Source organism: Mauremys reevesii, linkage group 5 (genome assembly GCF_016161935.1).
Source record: "Mauremys reevesii isolate NIE-2019 linkage group 5, ASM1616193v1, whole genome shotgun sequence".
Lineage (NCBI taxonomy): Eukaryota > Metazoa > Chordata > Testudines > Geoemydidae > Mauremys > Mauremys reevesii.
The window spans coordinates 139433074-139454005 of NC_052627.1; the positions used below are offsets into that span (position 1 = coordinate 139433074).

The window sequence follows — 20932 nt, forward strand, 5'->3', positions numbered from 1 at the left end:
GATCCTGGGCTGGATGGACTCAGTATGCCCGTTCTTACAAAGAGGGGGTGTGTGGAGAGAAAGCACATGCCCAATTTTTTTATCCTTTGAAAATCACCTTTTCCGATCAACATGCTGCTTTAAGAATTAGCAGCAAGCACCATGCTACACTCAACGCAGGCAAACACCCTTATTGATCGGATTGGAAATTTCAGAGCATCTCACTTCAAACCCATTTAGACATTCACTTCCCTTCTTTTCAGTTGAAGAGAGAGCACTCAACCAAGAGAAAGAAAGGGCCTTTTCCCCAAGCTGAATAAGCTCCTCCTGAGATTGCAGCAAACCAACCAGATAATGCAGTAGCAAGAAATGAATTCCACATATTTTACTGGAGAAGAACTTGTAAGATTTCATAAAGGTCTGTATCTAGCTAGCTTTTTATACAGTGCTCATCGCCATGTAGCCGAGTACCTTAGCGCTGCATCTAAGCAACTGGAGAAACCCAATGACCAGATTAGAAGAGAGTTAAGAGTCTCTGGAATGTTCTGTGTTCCTGATTATTCTTACACACAAATAAGATACAGGAAGAATACATTTGCAGAACAGAATTATTTTCTGTAATGTTATAAAAGGAAAAACTGTGGCCCTTTCTTATATACATTACCAGACCAAAATCCATTACAATTACCTGAATCCAGTTTAGTGTACAGAAAGCTAACAGACAAGCCAGGACATTCCTGCTGTGCCTTTCATCAGTCTTTTTCTCACCAACTTCCACAACCTTCACTGCTAAGGAAAGGAAGACTTTACTTTTCTTTGCTACATATCTAGTCATACATGTAAAGTCCCTGAAGGTACTTTTAAACTGGTATAACTTTATTGAAAACAGTTTCCTGCGAACCATAAAACAAACATCTCTCTAAAATCATCTGTGAGGGAGAGAGACTCTAGATGCAGTGGACAGAAAGGGATTTATGTAAACAGTCTCTCTCTGTAGTTTTGGAAGCCACTTCCATGAATACCATCTTTTCTACAAGGTTACCAGACGTACTGTTGTATGCAGATGCAGTACATTCTCTAGCCTAGCAGTAAACCTATTAAATCATCCAGGCCACGTCAACTGATGGACAGGTGAACTGGTTGAGCTAATAGTTTCTCCTCTGTAGTAAGAGGAGGCCCTGAGATATAAACCCTCATCAGAGGCCCGGTATGAGGCCTGAGGCCTGAACTAAAGGAATGGTCAAGACTTTGCTAACATAAAGCAAAGTTAAGCTGTGAGCCAGAGGCAGGCCCTGCTCACAGAAGCTGGCAAGGAGAGGGCTGATGCTGCGAAAAGTGACGTACCTAAAAGGTACTGGACACCAGAGATCAGAACATTCGCATACTCGTACACTCCACACAGATAACAAGGAACAGGCTGACCCATCCCAATGACAGGACCAAGAGGGTTCTGGAAGTACACTGAGGATGTACTCTCCCTCACATCTGAACTGAATGGTATTTGCTATTAAGTTTTGAATTAATAAAATGGCATCTAGGAAGAGTTTTGCCTTAATTTGCTTCATTTCTCATTCCGTATTAATGCAAGTGCATTAAACTAACTTGCATGAAAATAGTGTGTCAGTTTCTTAGTTTATTTCTCATTGGAAGTCAATAGTTGGTTGCTATAATTATTATCACAGCTGTCCATTGGTGTCCTAGGGGTACGTGGCACCTCACGTGATTAATAACCCAAGACACCCACATCATTCATGCAAGTGTCATCAGCACCAAATGAGGGAAGAGAAAACATAAAATTAAACCGGGGGAAAAGAGATACTAAAGAAAAGAGTTTCACAGTTTATGGAGGTACCAGATGTGCCTTTATTTTTTTTTAATCAGTTCACACAGCGAAGTTTCATTGTCAAACTAGTAAGAAAGTAGATTAGAAACCTGTTAATCTTGATGGCATGCCCACGCTGCCAGGAGTGCCCAGACATGTCAGGTTTGCAAACTGGAGCTCAAAAAAGCCTATTTTAAATTTACAAACCTATTGTCATCAGTTTGGACACAGCCAGAACGTCTCACAATGGAAATTTCCAGGATGCCACCCTGACCAATGCAGCCCATTACTCCAGGTATATGCCAAAGGTTCCTTTTAAAAAGGGAACTTTACAACTGGCACTGTTTACCAAAACTGGTGAGCTCCGGCCCCAGCAGCCTAGCCAAACTCCTGCCCCCCCAGAGCTTCTGAAACGCTGACAGACAGCTGTAACACCCCAAACCTGCTACGCTGGAATGGCTGCAACAAGGTTTTCTGCAAAGCAAAGTTCACAAGCCTCCCACTGAATCCATCCTACAGGAACTTCCCGACTGCAAACACCTGAAAAACTGATTTTTCAGAAGCTCATTTAGCTCCTCTCTCTAGTTCCCACTGACACTGGAAGATACTGCGAATAGGTCTCTGGTCAGTCCCATGGAAATAGAATTTTTCACTCAGAACAGTTAGACAAGGGAAGCTAAGTGTGATCCCAGAAGTTACAGACTAGTGCAGGGATCGGCAACCTTTGGCCCGTGCCCACCAGGCTAAGCCCCTGCGGGAAGTGGCGCGGGCCGAGGGATGTGCTGGCTGCCGCTTCCTGCAGCCCCCATTGGCCTGGAGCGGCAAACCGCAGCCAGTGGGAGCCGCGATCAGCCAAACCTGCGGACGCGGCAGGTAAACAAACCGGCCGGGCCCACCGGGGGGCTTACCCTGGCGGGCTGCGTGCCAGTCCCTGGACTAGTGAATATTATCTGTAAAGCTGGGGGAGAAAATCATTGGGGACAGTAAAGTTCCCAGGCAAGAACAAAGAGACAAGCCAGTCTGGCTTTTACATGGGCAAACTGCCTCTCCAAACCGCTCGCATTCTTGGGCAACTCTTTACAGTAGATACAAGAAACAGGGCGGACAACTTGGGCTTTCAGAAGGCTCACAAGAAGCTGCCAGAAAAGCTGGTAAACACAAGGTGACAGATCAAGTCCTGTCTCAGACTAGGAGCGGGATAAAAGTTAGGAAGCAAGAAGCTGAACTAAATGGTCAGTTCTCATTATGCAAAGCTCCAGAAGATGGCCTGGCTGATCTAACAAGGAAAGTGGAGCTGCTTACCAAAGGCTCACAGATTCATTACAATGCCTATGTCAACCAGCTTGCAGCTTCGGGGCAGAACCAGAGCCATCAGTCACTGGCAACAGGGGAGTGACCCACTCCCTTAAGTTTCCACCAATTGAAACAACTTCCACAGCCAGGATAATTCAATTGCACTTTCTTAAATTACATATTGTGCTAAGTACAAGTGGAAAACGTACAATTTCCCCTATTGCAGAGCATGGGAAATAACCCCTAACTACCCAAACCCAAATCTTTGCGTGTTAATTTCCATCTAAGTTCTGAATGACAATCTCGTCTCCAGGCTGGGCCATACCTTTGCACTTCACTGCTCAGTGAAAGGACATTTTCAGGTAAGCACAGATACCTCCTATTCTCATTGTGCTAAGGTTCACAGATCTGCTACAATGGGATTTTCACAGGAGCATGTCCTCACTATCATCCTTTAAATATGCACATCCAAAATGAGGTATGTTACACGTCCTCCATCTTCTCCTGGCCACTAAGGTGTGGAGAATGCTTCTGCCAAAAAAAATGACACTGGCTAAAGACTGGTCGGCCAATATGTAAAGTCAGGGTGAATTTGGGCATTGATGGCCATGTGACCACCTAGCAGATCTCAGTGTAAAAGACGCAACTTCTCTGCGCTATGATCGGCAGTGCTCTTAAGGAGCATATTTTGATGATTAGGGATATTATTTCTCCAATTTACCTTGGGATCAAATGCTTCGACAGGAGTGAGGACTACTTGTCTGAACTACAAGTACAATAGCAGTGGCACCAACTGGGGAGAGGGGAGATGATGACGCGGACACCAAGATTTTTGCACCTGCTCCTAGTTCCATTGGCTGCAGAGCCGGGGGGCCATGCCCAACCACTTTTAAGCAGCGTTCCTGTACCACACCAGTACAGCTCCTGCCAGAGCATCGCTCCAGCTGTGTGGTTACAACACCACTCCATGTGACCAGGCCACCCCACCTCCTCCACAGCTGGGCATCAAGACCAAGTTTCAGTGAATGATGATGTGACCTGGCACATGGGGGTCGCAACTCAACTTGGGCTCCTGATAGAGGGGTGGCTGGGCCAACAGTGTTGTAACCGGACACCCGGGACATCTCTTCCTGTACAGCAGAGCACAGGGGGGTCCACTGACAACTCGCCTCTTGGTGGCACCAGCCCATGCACCGTGCTGACAAGAGGGGAGACTCTCTTGCCGAGGGAGACCCAAAGTCCCTACGAGAGGGTGGAGACAAGTGGGGACCAAAAGGGGGTCCTGGATCAGAATTTGCCTTCTCACCCCCCGCGCCGTCTTCCGAAATATCTGAATTGCTGCCTGAATACTGGTCTCATCTGAGAAAGCTCCCTACTTCAAACCCAGCTGATCAGAAATCGGTGCTGCACGGTTTCATTCATGCCCTGGAATTTCCAGGGGTTTCTTGAGAACAGGAATGGGACAAAGCTGTCCCTGCGATTCTTGCACAGTACTACGGATCACTGCCTCTGGCTACTCTCCAGGGACCTCACTTTAACCAAAGCTGCAGGGAGCAATTTACTCCCAAAATAAGAGAGCCTGGCGCCGATCTGTGTCTACCTGCAGACAGGGCTGGTTCGGAGTCAGAGCTCTGAAGTAACAGAGCAGCCGCTGACCTTGCCACAGCAACCTGCACTTGTTTGAGCTACCATTCAAAGAGGTATTTTCTCCTGTTGTAGTTCAGGGATGGCTTCCCCTTGCCACACAATCTGTATTCCTTTCTGTAGCACCTGGCAGGAGCCAGGATTGCAAGTTCACTTTTCTCATGACTCAGAATAGCCTCAGCTTACCATAGAGCTCGCCACTGTATCCGTAAGAAAGCTAGGAACTGATCTGCCCGAGCGTCTGATTTCCAGGGCCAGAACCACATCTATGCCCAAAGGAGGGGGCTTAAACGATACCTGCCTGTACTTGGTGGCCTGGGAGGAGGCCACTTGCAGGTAAAAGAACTGCCCATGTTGGATATTTACCTGGGGGAGAGACTCCAGGTTGGATTTGTACAGGTGCACACCGAGAAAGTGTCTGCCTTTGTGAAATGGAGGCCAGGGGCTAGAAAGAGGTAAAGGATGGGCCAAGGGGCTTGTTCATCTATAACTAGGCTGCTGCCCCCTTCTTCACCCCATAGCCAGGTGCTGGGGGGAAAGGAAGTGCTGGTGACCCGCAACAGCTGCTGGGAACAGCCCAGATGTTAGGATATGGCAACCCACAGCAACAGCCCAATACTCTCCAGTCTTCTAGGTGTGGCAGGAAATCCCTCTCCGTCTATTACAACTTCTAAGGGAACACCAGAAGGGATGCACAGCTACTGCTTGTCCAAGGTGACTGCAGACTTTCTCAGCAGACCTTCACAGTACTCAGAATTCTGAACAGAAAGGGTTTGTCCTCTATTTTGTTATTTTTAATAGAACATAGTTATAATATATATATATATATATATATATATATATATATATATATATATATATATATATATATAACCCCCTAACTCTGATTTGGAGTGCTGGCTCCCCTCTCCAAAGGCAGAAGAATTCTCCTTATGTATGTACACACATGAATCAGCACGTCTATAATAAGAACATAAGAATGGCTATACTGGGTCAGACCAAAGGTCCATCTAGCCCAGTATCCTGTCTGCCGACAATGGCCAATGCCAGGTGTCCCAGAGGGAGTGAACCCAAAGGACAATGATCAAGTGATCTCTCTCCTGCCATCCATCTCCACCCTCTGACGAACAGAGGCTAGGGACACCATTCCTTACCCATCCTGGCTAACAGCCATTTATGGACTTAACCTCCATGAATTTATCTAATTCTCTTTTAAACCCTGTTATAGTCCAGCCTTCACAACCTCCTCAGGTAAGGAGTTCCACAGGTTGACTGTGCACTGTGTGAAGAACTACTTCCTTTTATTTGTTTTAAACCTGCTGCCTATTAATTTCATTTGGTGACCCCTAGTTCTTGTATTATGGGAATAAGTAAATAACTTTTCCTTATCCACTTTCTCCACATCATTCATGATTTTATAGACCTCTATCATATCCCCCCTTAGTCTCCTCTTTTCCAAGCTGAAGAGTCCTAGCCTCTTTAATCTTTCCTCGTATGGGACCCTCGCCAAACCCCTAATCATTTTAGTTGCCCTTCTCTGAACCTTTTCTAGTGCCAGTATAGCTTTTTTGAGATGAGGAGACTACATCTGTACGCAATATTCAAGATGTGGGCGTACCATCGATTTATATAAGGACAATAAGATACTCTCCATCTTATTTTCTATCCCCTTTTTAATGATTCCTAACATCCTGTTTGCTTTTTTGACCGCCTCTGCACACTGCGTGGACGTCTTCAGAGAACTATCCACGATGACTCCAAGATCTTTTTCCTATCGCCTGGTCTTTCTGCATTGATCCACCATGCTGCACTCCATGAAGGTTAGAAGGAGAAGCAAGTACTGATTTTACTTCCCCCTTGGGAGTTTGTCCCAATGAACCTGCTTTGGAAAAAAGTGAGGGGATGAACTGGGCTCAGGTCTCTGAGCTCTCAGTGATCACCCTGTTCTCAAAGGAGGATGGGTTTATTCTTTTCCCTCCCCAACACGGGCCCCTTTCTGGGTCTCTCAAGGAAGGTAGGGTTCAAGAATGGACTTCCCAGAAGCTCTGCTCCTCTCTATTGCATGAGGACTAGCTGGGCCAGCTGGCTGGTTTTTTCCATGGGGTGCCTGGGCTATCAGCAGGGAGCCCTGTTACAGAGATGGCAGCTGGAGGGGGAGCTGGCCCTTACTCACCTCTGGCGTGCCCATGAGGTGGCCGGTGCTCTCTACCCATGGCCCAATGGGAGGCGGAGAAGGAGGAGGCAGCTGAGCTCTGCCATCTGTTGGTGCGAGCCATAGGGGCTCAGTGTAATTTTCCATCTGGCATGCTGCCCCTCTGGCCTAACCCCCACCCCCCAAACTGAGATGGGGGCGCTTGCCCCACAGCCAGGTCTTTTCCAGTACGATGTGTCTCCTTTCCTGCCTAGGGGCAGAGGGCAGAGTGACCCGCCAGGGCCTGGGCTGAGGGAGGGGAATGCTTTCTTCCTCCAGAGCTGGTCACTCGCCTTGAGACTCTCCAAGGGTCTGTCTCTTGTTCCCCCCTCATCTTTCAGCCTCTGGCTTTTCTCACCCGAGCGGGAACCAGCTGCTGCAAACATCTCAGGGACAAATCCCAAAGGGCAAACACAGCCCTGGGATGCAGCTGGGAATTGGACAACTCGTTATGGGCTGAACGGTCAGTCAGAAACGCGGAATAAAGACTGGAGTTTCCCTGCAGCAGGGGAGAGTGGGGAAGCCGGAGGGACTTCAGAGGCAGGGCATTCCCCTTCTGCCAGTGACTGACATGCTGCAAGCAGACTGAGGTAGCCATTGTAATAGATCTACAGACTTTCGAACAATGAAGGACAGTCCTTTGGCAAGTTAAACTTCTATGATAGGCTAACAATAGTGCCCGGCATGGCTGGGAATGTCTGGTATAGGTCTGGTGGTAGTCAGGAAGGTGGGATGTAGAGCAAAGTGGTTACATTTGCCAATTACCAAGTCAAGGCAACAAAGGATTGTGAGGAATTCTAGGAAGATCTAACAAAAGCAAGTAACTGAACGTTATAAAGGCCGATTGAATTCACAGACTAATCCAAGGTGAGGAGCCCTGGAAGGAATAATTTAAACCAGTCATGCACACTGATGGATTCTAAATTAGTTAGAACCCCTCAGGAAACGTATCTAGACATCACTGTGGACAGCTCAATCATAACATCAGCTCAATGTACAGCAGCGGTCAAAAAGGCGAGTAAGCTAGCAGACCATTCTGAAAAGAGACAATGCTCTGGAAAATATGCTGTTATGGAAACCCATTACTCCGTTCCCACCAAGCTTCAGAACCATCAGGTTAGCTCAAAGCCTCCCAGATGCAGCATTCCTGCAAAACTCCTTCGCCCTAGAGGAGTCATCACCCTACTGTGCTTCAAATCTGGGGTGCTGTAGGGAGACTGGATGTCTCAGGCAATTGTGGATGGGACAGATTACTTTTCACACCCAGAAAAACTGTTCAGCTCCTCCCCAGGTCAGTTATATCTCTCACACACACACAGACTGGCATACTAGTTTAAACAATACCAAAAACTGAATATATTTCAACATACTTATGATTTAAGCACAAATATTTGGGTCACTAATATGTGTCGCCTGCACACAACAATTTTAGAGCTTTGTTTCACCATGGCACATAACCCCCTCAAAATGTGTGTGTTACGTTTTGAAGCCAGTATCATCGTGTGGGCGCACAGTGATACCTCCCTACATGCATATGTGACTAATTGCACCCTTAAACTGTCACTCAAAGTATAGATCAAAAGTTTGGGGCAAACTTTGAACACAGCAGCACTTGTCTGGAAGTCTCCCATGAAGAGCTTCATGACTGCAAGTTAAATTTGAGGCTAAGAGGATTTTAAGAGGTAGCTAAAGGGGACTTGAAAAAGGAGAGTCTTAGAAATATTTCTAGTCTTCGTTTGCGGTAAGGCTAGTTATTACTGAATATATAATATCTGGTGCTGCCATATTCGGTCCTCATCAAAGGCGATTACTCAAGGATTAATAACAGACCCATCATCCAGTGACACAATGCGGGCGGCTGCTCTCTCATCTAACAGAATCTTAAGCAGCCTGGATCTGTTGCTGTTCGACGTGTAGATGAACGAGCAGAGCAAGGCGTTGCTGTGACAAAGCTCCTACTGTGCGAGCACCACTCTAGTGCTGGACTCACTCTGGTTTGACACCTAAAAGCAAGCAGTGCAATTTCAAATAAGAGATTAGAAGACTATGGTGGGGCAAGGGCAGGGGAAAACAGGGCACCAATGCTTGTCAACTCAGCAAATGGAAAAAATACGAAGCTGAAACCACTAACCCTATCCCCGGGGAGAGAGACTGGGAATCCCACAGGACATGTATCGTTAATATGGTGTTCCAGGCAAATGGTTTGTGTATTTCTAGCTTTGCCAATACAACTGATCAGGAGTCATTCAGATAATTAACCTGTTAATATATTAGGTGTTGTATTACTACCAACACAAGTGAAGTACCACAACCAACCAGCTCTCTCTAGAGGGGCTCTCACAAATTTGGTTCTCTTGACACTGGAGTCTCAACATGTAGTTTGAGTAAAACGTAGTTAATGTTGACTAACTTCAGACCCAAACAAATCCCAGCTGGCCTTTGCCAGGGAATGGAATGACACACAGCTAACAGAACACTAGTGGGAAAGCCTCCGAGCCACCCCATGGATCAGGGATGGAACCTCTTCGACAATCCGAACTCCAGGAAGCCAGTGGGCGGCACGTACTCCAAGGCCCGGCTGTGGAGAGCCGAGGACAATCATAGGAGACCTAGTCGAGAAGAGGGGTTTGACACACAAACCACGTTCTTTCACCATTTCTGAAGCAGTTTAAGTAACTTTTCAGACACGTTTCCCAAGTGACCATCTTTAGTCTTTCTGGATGGCAGTTGCTCTGCACCATGGCCTATGCTACTTCTATCATCTAGCTAACCAGGGGGTAACAGCAAAGAAACAAAAGCTACTACGTCATTTTGATCATAGAGACTCTTAAGTTAAACACAAAAATCAACCAATGATTCCTTGGTGTGTTGTCAACTTCCCGAGCAATGTTCTTTACTGGGAAGCCAGTACAGCTGCACACTGCATTCTTTCAGTGCTTTTTCCTAAAGGAGGTTTGAAATGAGTTCAGCATAACCTGAGGTGATAAGAAAGGTCTCTTTCTTCTCAGGGTTTGCAAAGATGAAGGAAGACAGAACCATGGCCCGATAGCATTTGTGATCCACCTCGAGTTACAGAGCACTTTGCCAAGTTGGCAAGCACCAAGTAATAGAGAAGCCTGGAAATGCACTAACCCAGCCTCTCCAACACCTAGAGACTCGGACCGAATACCGCTAGAGTCGAGAAAAAGAACAAAACGGCAAAGAAAGGAACTCCAAAGAAAGGCCTCATTGTAAGGCTATTGCTCATTTTAAGTTCTAGTGCTGACTTCACAGTCCAGGCTTAATGGCAATTTGGTAAAACCTTGGGCTTCCAAATATCTGAAAATCATTTCAGCACCTCACAATGCAAGTTGGAAAACAATCAGATGGAAAAAACAAAGGGGGGGGGGGAGACGACAACCCAGAATCTTTGTGCTGAAAAGCACTAGAAAGATTCTGTCATCGCTGGAGGCTCAGCTGACACCTCATTACATTATCAGCAATAACTCACAAGAAAGACAGACTAATTTAAATCAAAATGGAACGACTAACAATATAATTCAGGCTATTTATCTACACCTTCCTCCCCCTCACCCCGGTACGTATTAACGAGTGAGATATTGCTAGTAGCCAGGATGCACAATTCAGAAAATGGGGAAAGCATAGTAAACAATCTATATTTCACAGTAAATATCTAGATCCTTCACTGCACCAGATAACAGTCAGATATATTGTAGGTGTAATACACATAATAGTTTGTAAATAAGTGCAGTCCCCTGCCTGCCACCCTCACGCCCCCCGCAACTTACCCGACTGTATGTGTGTCTCTTGCTCTGGGCCATGCTGCCGTTGCTCTATTTTAATGATTTTTTTTTTTTAAATGATGTTCATGGCTAGTAGTAATTCAGGAAGGATTTGGCTGTTCTGTTCCAGCTGATTCAACCATACCCGCACCCCAAGCCGCGCTCTGTCTGGCCACACAGAGGAAAAACCCTTTTCTGTTAGAGGATTCTTGAATACATGGATATACAAAAATCCAGCCCAGCTGACGGAGACTCACTTTGCGCTAGTGCTGCTCCAGACTCTTGTCACAGATTTTGCCAGCCCCCTGGGTCCTAATGCTAAACAGTTTCCTATTTGAAAGTGGAAAAGAAAAGGCAAGCTGCCTGGGCCGGGGCACTGGAGACACAAAAGCCATGAAATGACACCAGGGAGCTTCTCCGGACCAACACCAAAAGCAGCTACATGGAACACAGCCGTGTCCTGCTTTGGAGGGAAGCGCTGGATATGCCGCGTGATATGCGCCTCACTAGACAGGGCCCTTTGCATGCAGCTGATGATAAATACCCAACATGAAGAATTCGAGTTGCCATGAATTTTACTCAAAAACGTATTTTCAGTTGCTTTTCTCTGCCCCTCCCTTCCCAGCCGGAGCTGCTGGCTTTTCAGGTTTGCTCTACATCCAATCCATGCCTCGCCGGTGCTTCCCTAGTGTCCCCAAACAAATATACAGGAAAACAAAGCTGAAAGTGACCATCCGCCACACAAAGCCATCTTGCTATTTACAGATCCATCGGCCCAAACACATTCTTACCCTTTACTATATGACTTAACGAAATTCTTAAAAAACTAAGCAATGCTGCAACCCAGGTGGGACAGAAGCACAGGTGTGGAGACCAAACAGTTAATCATGAGGCATTTTTAAAATCAATAATTGCTCTTCCTCTGGCTGATCTGAATAGATGTCTAATTAAAGTCATCAGCCTCTCTCTTCAGGGCTGCTTCCAGCATTAATTGCTGCCTGTGAAACAGCAAGCAGGGGCTGGGGAGGAGGGGACATGCCTGACAGGAGGTTTGGCAAAACTGGGGTTCCCAGTGTGTTCCACTCTGCTTTCCTTCATTATTTCAGGGCATCACAGCTGCACTAGTGCTCCAGTAACCATCTTCCAGTTCTTACCCCCTCCCCCGACGCACACTGCAGTCTCTGAAATGGGCCTCTAGGACCCTAGCTTCCCCTGTGCTCAGCACCGACTCGGCAGATGCAACTCAACCTTGCACTAAACTACCTCAACTTTATCCCGTTCATACTCCCAGATGTGACCAAACACACTCCTGCTCTCGTAACACAGCACATCTGGGTTGTTAAATTCTCACCCTTCAGCCTTCCGAAGGAAACAGTGGGGGCAAAGGACCTCCATGACTTTAAGATTAAGCTAGATAAGTTTATGGAGGAAATAGTATGATAGGATAACGGGCTTAGTCAATAGGTCAATTAAGTGCCACACTAATAATTAGTACAATGGGTCAATGATAGGATATTGTTAGCCTTTTTCCAGAGGGTATGGCTGGAGAGTCTTGCCCGCATGCTCGGGGTTCAGCTGACCGCCATATTTGGGGTCGGGAAGGAATTTTCCTCCAGGGTAGATTGGCAGTGGCCCTGGAGGTTTTTCGCCTTCCTCCGAAGCATGGGGCAGGGGTCGCTTGCTTAAGGAGTGGGTGGATCGGCTTATGTGGCCTGCATCTTGCAGGAGGTCAGACTAGATGATCATAATGGTCCCTTCTGATCTTGAATTCTATGATTCTATGATTCCTGATGGGAGACAGGAGTTCTACGGGTATACACTGCCGACTACAGAAGAGAAAATTAAAAGGAGGAAGTCCTGATCCTTCCTTGGCCAGGACACGGACTACAGAGATGGAATAGAGCCTGTTGGCCCATGATTTCCATGATTCTGATGGAAAATTCTAATTATAGAAATGTAGAACTGGAAGGGACCCTGAGAGGTCATGTGCATCCCGCTGTGCTGAGGCAGGACCAAGTATCCCTAAACCATCCCTGATAGATGTTTGTCTAACCTGTTCTTAAAAACCTCCAGTTCCACAGTCTCCTTGGTAATCGGTTCCAGTACTTAACTATCCTTAGGAGTCAAAAGGTTTTTCTTAATATCTAATCTAAATATCCCTTTGTGCAGATTACATCGCCTGCTTCTTGTCCTACCTTCAGTGACATGGAGAACCACTGATCACCATCCTCTTTATAACAGCCCTTCACATATTTAAAGACACGCCTGCCCCTTTTCTCAAAACTAAATATTTCCCTTAAAAAAAAATTCCTCATAGGTCTTACTTTCTAAACCTTTATCATTTTTATTGCTCTCTCCAATTTGTCCCCCCCCCTTTCTTAAAGTGTGGCACCCCAAACTGGGCGCAGTACTCCAGCTGAGGCATCACCAGTACCAAGCTGAGTGGACAAGAACCTCCCATGTTTTATATACGACACGCCTGTTAATACATCCCAGAATAACTTGGCCTTTTTCACAGCTGCATCACATTGTGGACTCTCATTCAATTTGTGATCCACTACAACCTCCAGATCCTTTTCAGCAGTACTACTGCCTACACAGTTATTCCCCATTTTGTATCTGTACATTTCATCTTGTTGATTTCAGCCAAGTTCTTCAATTTGTCAAGGTTGTCTTGAATTGTAATCCTGTCCTCCAAAGTGCTTGCAACCCTCCCAGCTTGCTTCATCTGCAAATTTTACAAGAATACTCTCCACCTCTTGTACAGCATGTAAAGAAGATTATCTGCCACAAAATCTGAAGTTAAGTTTGCAAATAGCTCTCACTTTAACCCTCCCATTTTTCATTTACTGAGAACTTTTGGACAAAGTTTTCTTTTGGGCCGAAAGGTTCAATGCTTGGTCACAAGTCCAAAGGATGAATTGTCTTTCTGGGTAGGTGAAAGTCTGAGTTAGCTTAGTGGAGAGAGAAAGCATTTTTCCTATTTTAGACCAATCATTTTTGCAGGTGACTAGCTCAAAAATGGCTGAAAAGGTTACATTGTGCAGGTGGTTAGATGTCAAAGGTACCATTTGAACAAGATGTAAAATCAACTAAGATTAAAAGGAAATTTTTGATTAAATATAATACACAAATTTCTATTAGGTGTTTAGTTTTCTAAATAGCTTTATAACTCCAATAATGCTATACCCTGAATTCTTATTTTCTCTCTCTCCAACTGCTTTGCCCCTTTAAAAAAATATATATATCAAGGACGTTAGCTGGGAATACCTAAATTAATGCAACAGTAACACTACAAATCTGACCATAGAAAAGTCAGTAAATGCAAAAAGTAGGACTCAGATACCAACTCTGCCACACCGCACATACAGTGTTAAGTTATTGTATACTAAGAACAGAATCAAGACTATTCTATAAATTCAATGCAGCTGAGTCAGTGCTCCTAATGGAACCTGATGTTTTGCATTTCCTGAGAGCATTCAGTTTTTATACACATCTATAGCACCTTTCAATAAGGATCTCAGAGGGCACAAAGATTGAGAAGAATTATTCTGTGGCAAAGGCTGAGAATGGGGAATACCAGAGTGCTGCATTCCCAGCTTAGCCACAGATTTGCTCTCTCTCCTTGGTCTTGTCACTTCATCTCTGTATGTCTCAGATCTCCGTTAACTAGAACAGTGGTTTTCAACCTGTGGTCTGCAGACCCTTGGGGGATCCACAGACTCTCTCTAATGGGTCTGCGAAAGGTTGTTGTTACCATAGAACAGTGGTTTTCAACCTGGGGACTGCAGACTTTGTCTAGATTTCCAAAGGGGTTCACACCTCCATTTGAAAATTTTTAGGGGTTCATAACTGAAAGAAGGTTGAAAACCGCTGCACTAGGATAAAGATAATCTCTCACAGGGCTCTGGTGAGGCTATCTTAAGACCTATAGAGCACTTGGCAGTCCTCAGGCAGAAGGTGCTACAGAAGGATAAATATTACTACTACAGGGCTTGAGGGTGGGATATGCGCTTTGAAATTCAGAAACTTAAGACACCCAGCACCATACTCGACAGGCATTGGGGGCAGGTTCCAGTATTGTGAATGGGGAGTAGGATCCCAAGTTAAAGTATCACCTCTCCTCACTCCCCCGCAAGGAGTTTCTTTTCCTCAGCACACAGGGCTCCCTTCCCAGGGCTAACCCCTTTCTCTGCCTCCACATCGAATACTGACCTGAGAAGCTCCTCTTTGCTCTGTCACACTGCCAGTGTCTACAGCAATGGACAGGAAATGCTGGAAGGTAGCGTGCTGTACACCAGTGCGGCATAAGGTCCCTGCTCAGCCAGGACTCTAGGGACCACAAATTTGCCCACCTTGGGAGGGAAATGGCTGGCGGGATTCTGAAGTGTGTAACCCCCACAACTGTGCAGAGGATTCTGTAACTGTCTAATTATTTGGGTAGATTAACAAAATTGCCTGAGCACAAGCATTGTCACAAGGTCTGATAATGGATCCAAAGACTTAACAAAGAGTAATGATAAGCTAGCAGGACAGAATCCAGAGCTGGGTGGGGAGGTCAGCGGGTGCCACAGGAGTTAGGCTGATTTAACACAGACGTTCATTTAAGAACAAGGATGGCCTTGCGGCTAACGCACAGGACTAAGAGTCAGGAGACCTGGTGCTGTACAAATGTTACTGCCTGGCCTCAGCTTAACCCCTTTGGGCCTCAGAATTCAGGGAAGAGCAATAACCAACAGTTGGCCAGCAGGGCTGGATCTACGAGGAAGGATTAAAAGAATTAAATATGGGCAGAGCTGTTTGGCTGAACAACTACTACTAAGTGCAGGTCAGAGTGTGCAAACATTGGAAGGGTGCAAACCCCAACCAGAGAGAGGCGTTATCTAGAGACATGTGACAGGGCAGAACTACAAAGGATGGGACAAAAATCCAGAAAGGAAACATTTAGGCTAAATATCAGGAAACGATCTTGACAGTGAATGGCTCTGACTGTAGAATCTCACCCCAGAAGGAGGAGAGCTGTTCTGTTCACTCCCTCTGCAGCACCCGGCATTAGCCACTGTCAGAAGACAGATATTGGGCTAGATGGACCTTTGGTCTGACCCAATATGGCCGCTCTTAGGCCACTCAGCACACTGAAAGCCAGACTGAGCAAAAAATTAGAAAGTGCACAACAGTGAACAATCCTGTGCTGGCCACTGAGCGAGAACTAGATGAGACCTAGTCTTCTCTCTCTAACATCCATACATTTGAGTCTGTTATGTCTAGATTCCTAGAAGTAATGAGATATAATTAAGCAAAGGGAAAACTGAGGCTGAAAATCAGGAAGACTTCTCTACTAATAAGGTCAACTGTAGGGAGGAATAGTTGGAGCACTATCTTTGCGTTTAGACCTGAAAGCAGAAAATATAAATATATGTATATATACATACATATACACACACACACACACACTTTTCCCACTTCCTTCAAGCAAAATTTAAAATATATGGTTAAATCCTGCTGTTTTGCTTTACTTTTTTTAATTTCCCCATGGAGCCAGCCCCCAACTTTGTTGAGGTGTTGCAGCATTGTCCAATTAAAAAGCCAGTTGCTCAAATGGTCAACGTCTGTCAATCAACTTGCAAATAACGTGACCTACACCTTCACCAGGCCACTTGAGTGCCTGCTGACAGTGCTGGTGTGGAGGCCTTCACCAAGCCCACACAGTTCCACTCTCACCAGCACAACACACGTTGTCAGTGCCAGTACTGTCCAACTGATGATGCATTTCCACTCATAGTAACAGCAGCAGCAGATTCATATGGCTATGATGTAGCCATAGTGGCACGTAGAATGGATTTCCATCTTAATAGTCCCTTGCAAGTCTTCTTCCTTCGGCAAGAGTCAGCATGGAGGATTTCGGTTTCTTAAATCCCTCAACATTGCATCTTCCAACCTCATTCACAGTTGACTTTGTTGCTCTTCTTCCTTCAACCTGAGCTCTATAAACCTTCTGTAAAAGCATACATTCTTCTGCACGTTGGACATGACCCTGCTACTGCAGTCATCTTGTTCTCAACTGCTGCAAGATTGCAACTTGCTGGGATCATCTAAATATCTCCTCATTTGTGACAAAAATCAGACCACACGGTTAAGAAGTTTCAGAGTAGCAGCCGTGTTAGTCTGTATCCGCAAAAAGAACAGGAGTACTTGTGGCACCTTAGAAGCTAACAAATTTATTTGAGCATAAGCTTTCGTGGGCTACAGCCCCCTTCATTGGACGCACAGACTGGAACATACAGCAAGAAGATATTTATACATACAGAGAACATGAAAAGGTGGAAGTAGCCATGCCAACTGTAAGAGGCCAATCAATTGAGATGAGCTATCATCAGCAGGAGAAAAAAAAACCTTTGAAGTGATAATCGAGATGACCCATAGAAGGTGTGAGGAGAACTTAACATGGGGAAATATAATATGTTAAGAATATACTGTAACTTTCGATCCTGACAACTGCTTGCTTTCTGCTCCTCGGCTGCTTTTAATTGCCATGTTTCTGATCCATTTAATAAGAGTTATCACTACCAAGTTGAACACACAGCTCCTGGTTGTCACACAAACATCCCACAGAGGCTTCTGAAGATCCAATGCCAGTGATGCAAGACTGATCCAACGTAAGACTTTTGACATAGAACCTCCTGTTGTCAACTGACTACCCAAACAGATAAACCTATTCACCCATTCAATGTCACTGCCATCTACATGTAGTGTTGGCAGGTCATTCTTTTCTGTTTTATAGGAGGCACACGTAGCTCCTAGTATATCATGCATTTTAATAGCTACTCAGGGACTTTGATATCATCATATAGAAGCTGAAAATATTTATATAAAACCTGGGAGGAAAGTCTCTTATTTGACAAACAAAAATACAGTTAACCCCAAAATTGCTATTTTCACCCCATTTTTAAACCCCAAAAATCTAAAAATAAAACCTGATAGAGACCATCTTACAAAGGAAGTGGTGGAGGCCTCGTCTTCTGGGTCACCGAAGGGAACACTTCTGCCTTGGCTCCTAGTAGGACAGGCTACACAGAACCAAAGAGGGCACTCGTTTCTCATTTCTAGAGTTCTAGAACCGGGTAAGCACAAAGTTCTGCCTCCTCTGTGACGGAGCCTCTTAAAAACAGTGATGCCACAAAATGACTCGAACGTGAGCAGCAGTGACGGCTGCCAAATGAGCCTTCAACAAAATCCCTTGAAATCCTGCCACAAAGAGAAAAGATTCCACAGCTATTGAAATAGGTCAAGAATGAGAACAGAGCCATCTGTGTCTCATACTTATGGAAAGTCTTTGCCACTTAAAGGCACGTGTCTCAAGAGCTGAGGCTTGAGAGATTCCAAAGTTTAATACCTCCCACTCTCTCTCTCTCTCTCTCTCTCACACACACAGCCAGCCCAAGAGCCAACATGCTACATGGAGGAAAAACTGGATCAGCATGGAGAGGATTCTGTTCCTTGTAGGAAAGAGGGAAATACAAGAAGAAAAGCATCATGAATAGAGGTGTCTGAAAACAGAGACGGTTCAGGAATCGTAGCATCTGGTTGGGCCTGCTGGCTAATAAGCACCACTGTCCTGCCTTGCCCCACTGAGCACCTTGAGAAAGAGAGAAAAGCAGCTGCCAGGAACAGAGCTTTCCCAGGGAGGCAGGAAGACGTCCATAAGTCCAGGTTAACCAGTTACACTGCTAAAACGTTCAACTGGTGGCTATGGCAACGCAACCGCCAGAGGTAACTCCATTAGGGGAGCGTCCTCTCTGTAGGTACATCTACACTTCTGGTGGCACTGCACACCAGCTAGCACAGCTATGAACAGCTGTGTAGACAGCGAGACATGGTTTAGGCAAACAGACTAGACCAGCGCAGAGCACGTACTCTACATGCCTGAACCCTATGGAATACACCACACAGCTCTCTACACGCCCAAGCAGTGCTTCCCACATCTAAACTCCTACTGGGAGCGGTGTAGCGTCCCTCTGCCGAAGCCTATCCCGCAGCAGGGAAATGCTCTGGCAGGGGGAAGGCTGCCGGGAAATGCTTGCAACACACACATAAGGGACCCTCACTCCCTTCAACTCAGACTGGTGACTGCAAGTATACTACCCCCTGCAACAGGCAAGCAGAGACCATCTCCTTACCTAAGAGACCTGAGCCCTCCCACAGATGATTGAGACAGGCCACTGCTACTGAGCAGTCGGCAAGGATCTGGAACAACCTGGCTGGGATCACTAAGGAAAGTGCCAGAGTCAAACCTATAGTTCATAACTGTAGCTGCAGTGGCCAAGAAACTTGTTTCTATAGCTGTCCTGCACAGCAGCCCTGATCAGGGTTTGCTAGGCACCAGCTGTCCTGCACAGCAGCCCTGATCAGGGTTTGCTAGGCACCAGCTGTCCTGCACAGCAGGGTTTGCTAGGCACCAGCTGTCCTGCACAGCAGCCCTGATCAGGGTTTGCTAGGCACCAGCTGTCCTGCACAGCAGCCCTGATCAGGGTTTGCTAGGCACCAGCTGTCCTGCACAGCAGCCCTGATCAGGGTTTGCTAGGCACCCGACAAACACTTAGGAAGACACGGTCCCTGCTCTAAAAAAAACTTATAATCTAACTCGACACAATGGAGACAAATGGAAGTAGAAGGGAGACTAGTGTACACGCAAAGTGAGCAGGGTGATCTTTGGCACATGATATGTTAGCTCTGGCACTTTAAAAAATGTATGAACTTACTTTTATTTAATTTTATTATGGGGCCAGGTATGGGGCATTAGCAGGAATAGGTAGGAGCAAGGGAGTGGTGGGAGGGAAGGAAGGGGAAAGGAGGGGAACTGAGGGGGAAAGGGAGCAAAGCTGGTAGAGGAGGTCTGAGATGGAGGGAGTGCGGGGCAGTCAGACAGTAACATCCAGACTCAAACCGCAGACAGCAGTCTGCGGGTACCAGCGGCCTGCCCAGGGCACACAAAGGTATTAAGAGCCCTTGCTGCTCCCAAGGACTGGCTGCAACACTAGATGTCCCTGTTGTACTGTCCCCTCCTCCCGCCCTTTGAACCTCAGATGCGGACAGCCTTTTCTTTCGGATGCTGACACTGCCACAGCTCTCTACGCCTGTGTCACTCCCAGACACTAGTGCTGTAGTGTGCTTCGCACAGGGACCAGCTGGAAATGAAAAGCATTGCAGAACAATGCCACACATTTAAGCAGTGATTCATAGACAGCGCCCATTGCATTGTAGTTCCCACGGACTCCAATTGGCTTTAGGATGGAGTCCCCGGATAGGTCTATACTGCAACCACAGGGTGTGACCGCAGTTCAGTTAGACAAAGCTGAGCTAGCTCAGGAACCAGAGCAGCAAAGCCACAGCAACATGCATGCCAGGGCAGGCTAGCTGCCCAACTACCCAGCGGTCCAGCTAGGCTTGTACAGCCCATGCTGAATCTCAAGCTGCCGTGGTTTCACTACTCCAATACCTAAGCTAGTTAGATTAATGCTAGCTCAGGTACGTCTACACATGCTGCAATCCCACCCAGCAACTGCAGTACAGACGTTCCCAAAGATGTTTGTCTTGGCCTTGAGAGTGCTAAATGGCTGGATCACGGCCACCGAAGAGTCTGCCTTGTTCCATGACCAGTGCAGGTGCTCGAGCTCGCCAGCCCTGGTTTCAGAGGAGAAGACTGCGTGCAGGTGCTTTCCATGCGACTCTAGAACGTGCTCCCCCGAGTGCTGCTCAGGGCATGAGCCTTTTGTCAGGTAGGTCTCAAAAGCCTCTGGGGCAGGGTCCCCAACGCGGCGCCCACGTACTGGCTGGCTGACGAGCATCCGCCGAAACGCCGCCGACAAGCTGCGGCATCCAGAGGCGTCGCTGCCAAAATGCTGCCGATTTTCAGCAGTATTTAGGTGGTGACGTCTCTGGATGATGCTGTTTGTCGGCAGCGATGACTATTGATGTTGCCGCTTGTTGGCGGAATTTCAGCGGATGCTCATCTGCCGCCACGATCCTCCGTGGCTCGTCATCTGGCGCCCGCCAGACGAAAAAGGTTGGGGACCACTGCTTTGGGGGCTCTATAGCCTATAGGTCACAATCAACAGAATTCCCAGGAACCCCCTTATCAGCCAGTGCAGATCACAAGAGCACCGACATCACGCGCTCCAGCAAAGTGCCCTGTTTAATGAGCAGGCTACGATACATTGCACC

The 20932-nt window shown here is 46.5% G+C and overlaps 1 protein-coding gene across 9 annotated transcripts in view; it reads right to left on the reverse strand.

Annotated features, from left to right (window-relative positions):
• Positions 1-20932, reverse strand: part of DCTN1 (dynactin subunit 1) — a 130987-nt gene that overhangs the window by 98235 nt on the left and 11820 nt on the right. For 3 of the 9 annotated variants that reach the window (XM_039541053.1, XM_039541054.1, XM_039541052.1), the window contains exon 1: positions 10718-10913. The exons of 2 other annotated variants lie outside the window; for them this stretch is intronic. In XM_039541053.1, the coding sequence (XP_039396987.1) occupies positions 10718-10750 (33 nt within the window). In that variant the 5' untranslated portion in view covers positions 10751-10913. Of the gene's footprint in view, positions 1-10717; positions 10914-20932 lie in introns of those variants that run through there. 4 more of the 9 variants (XM_039541051.1, XM_039541055.1, XM_039541060.1 and 1 more) reach the window with 3 other exon arrangements.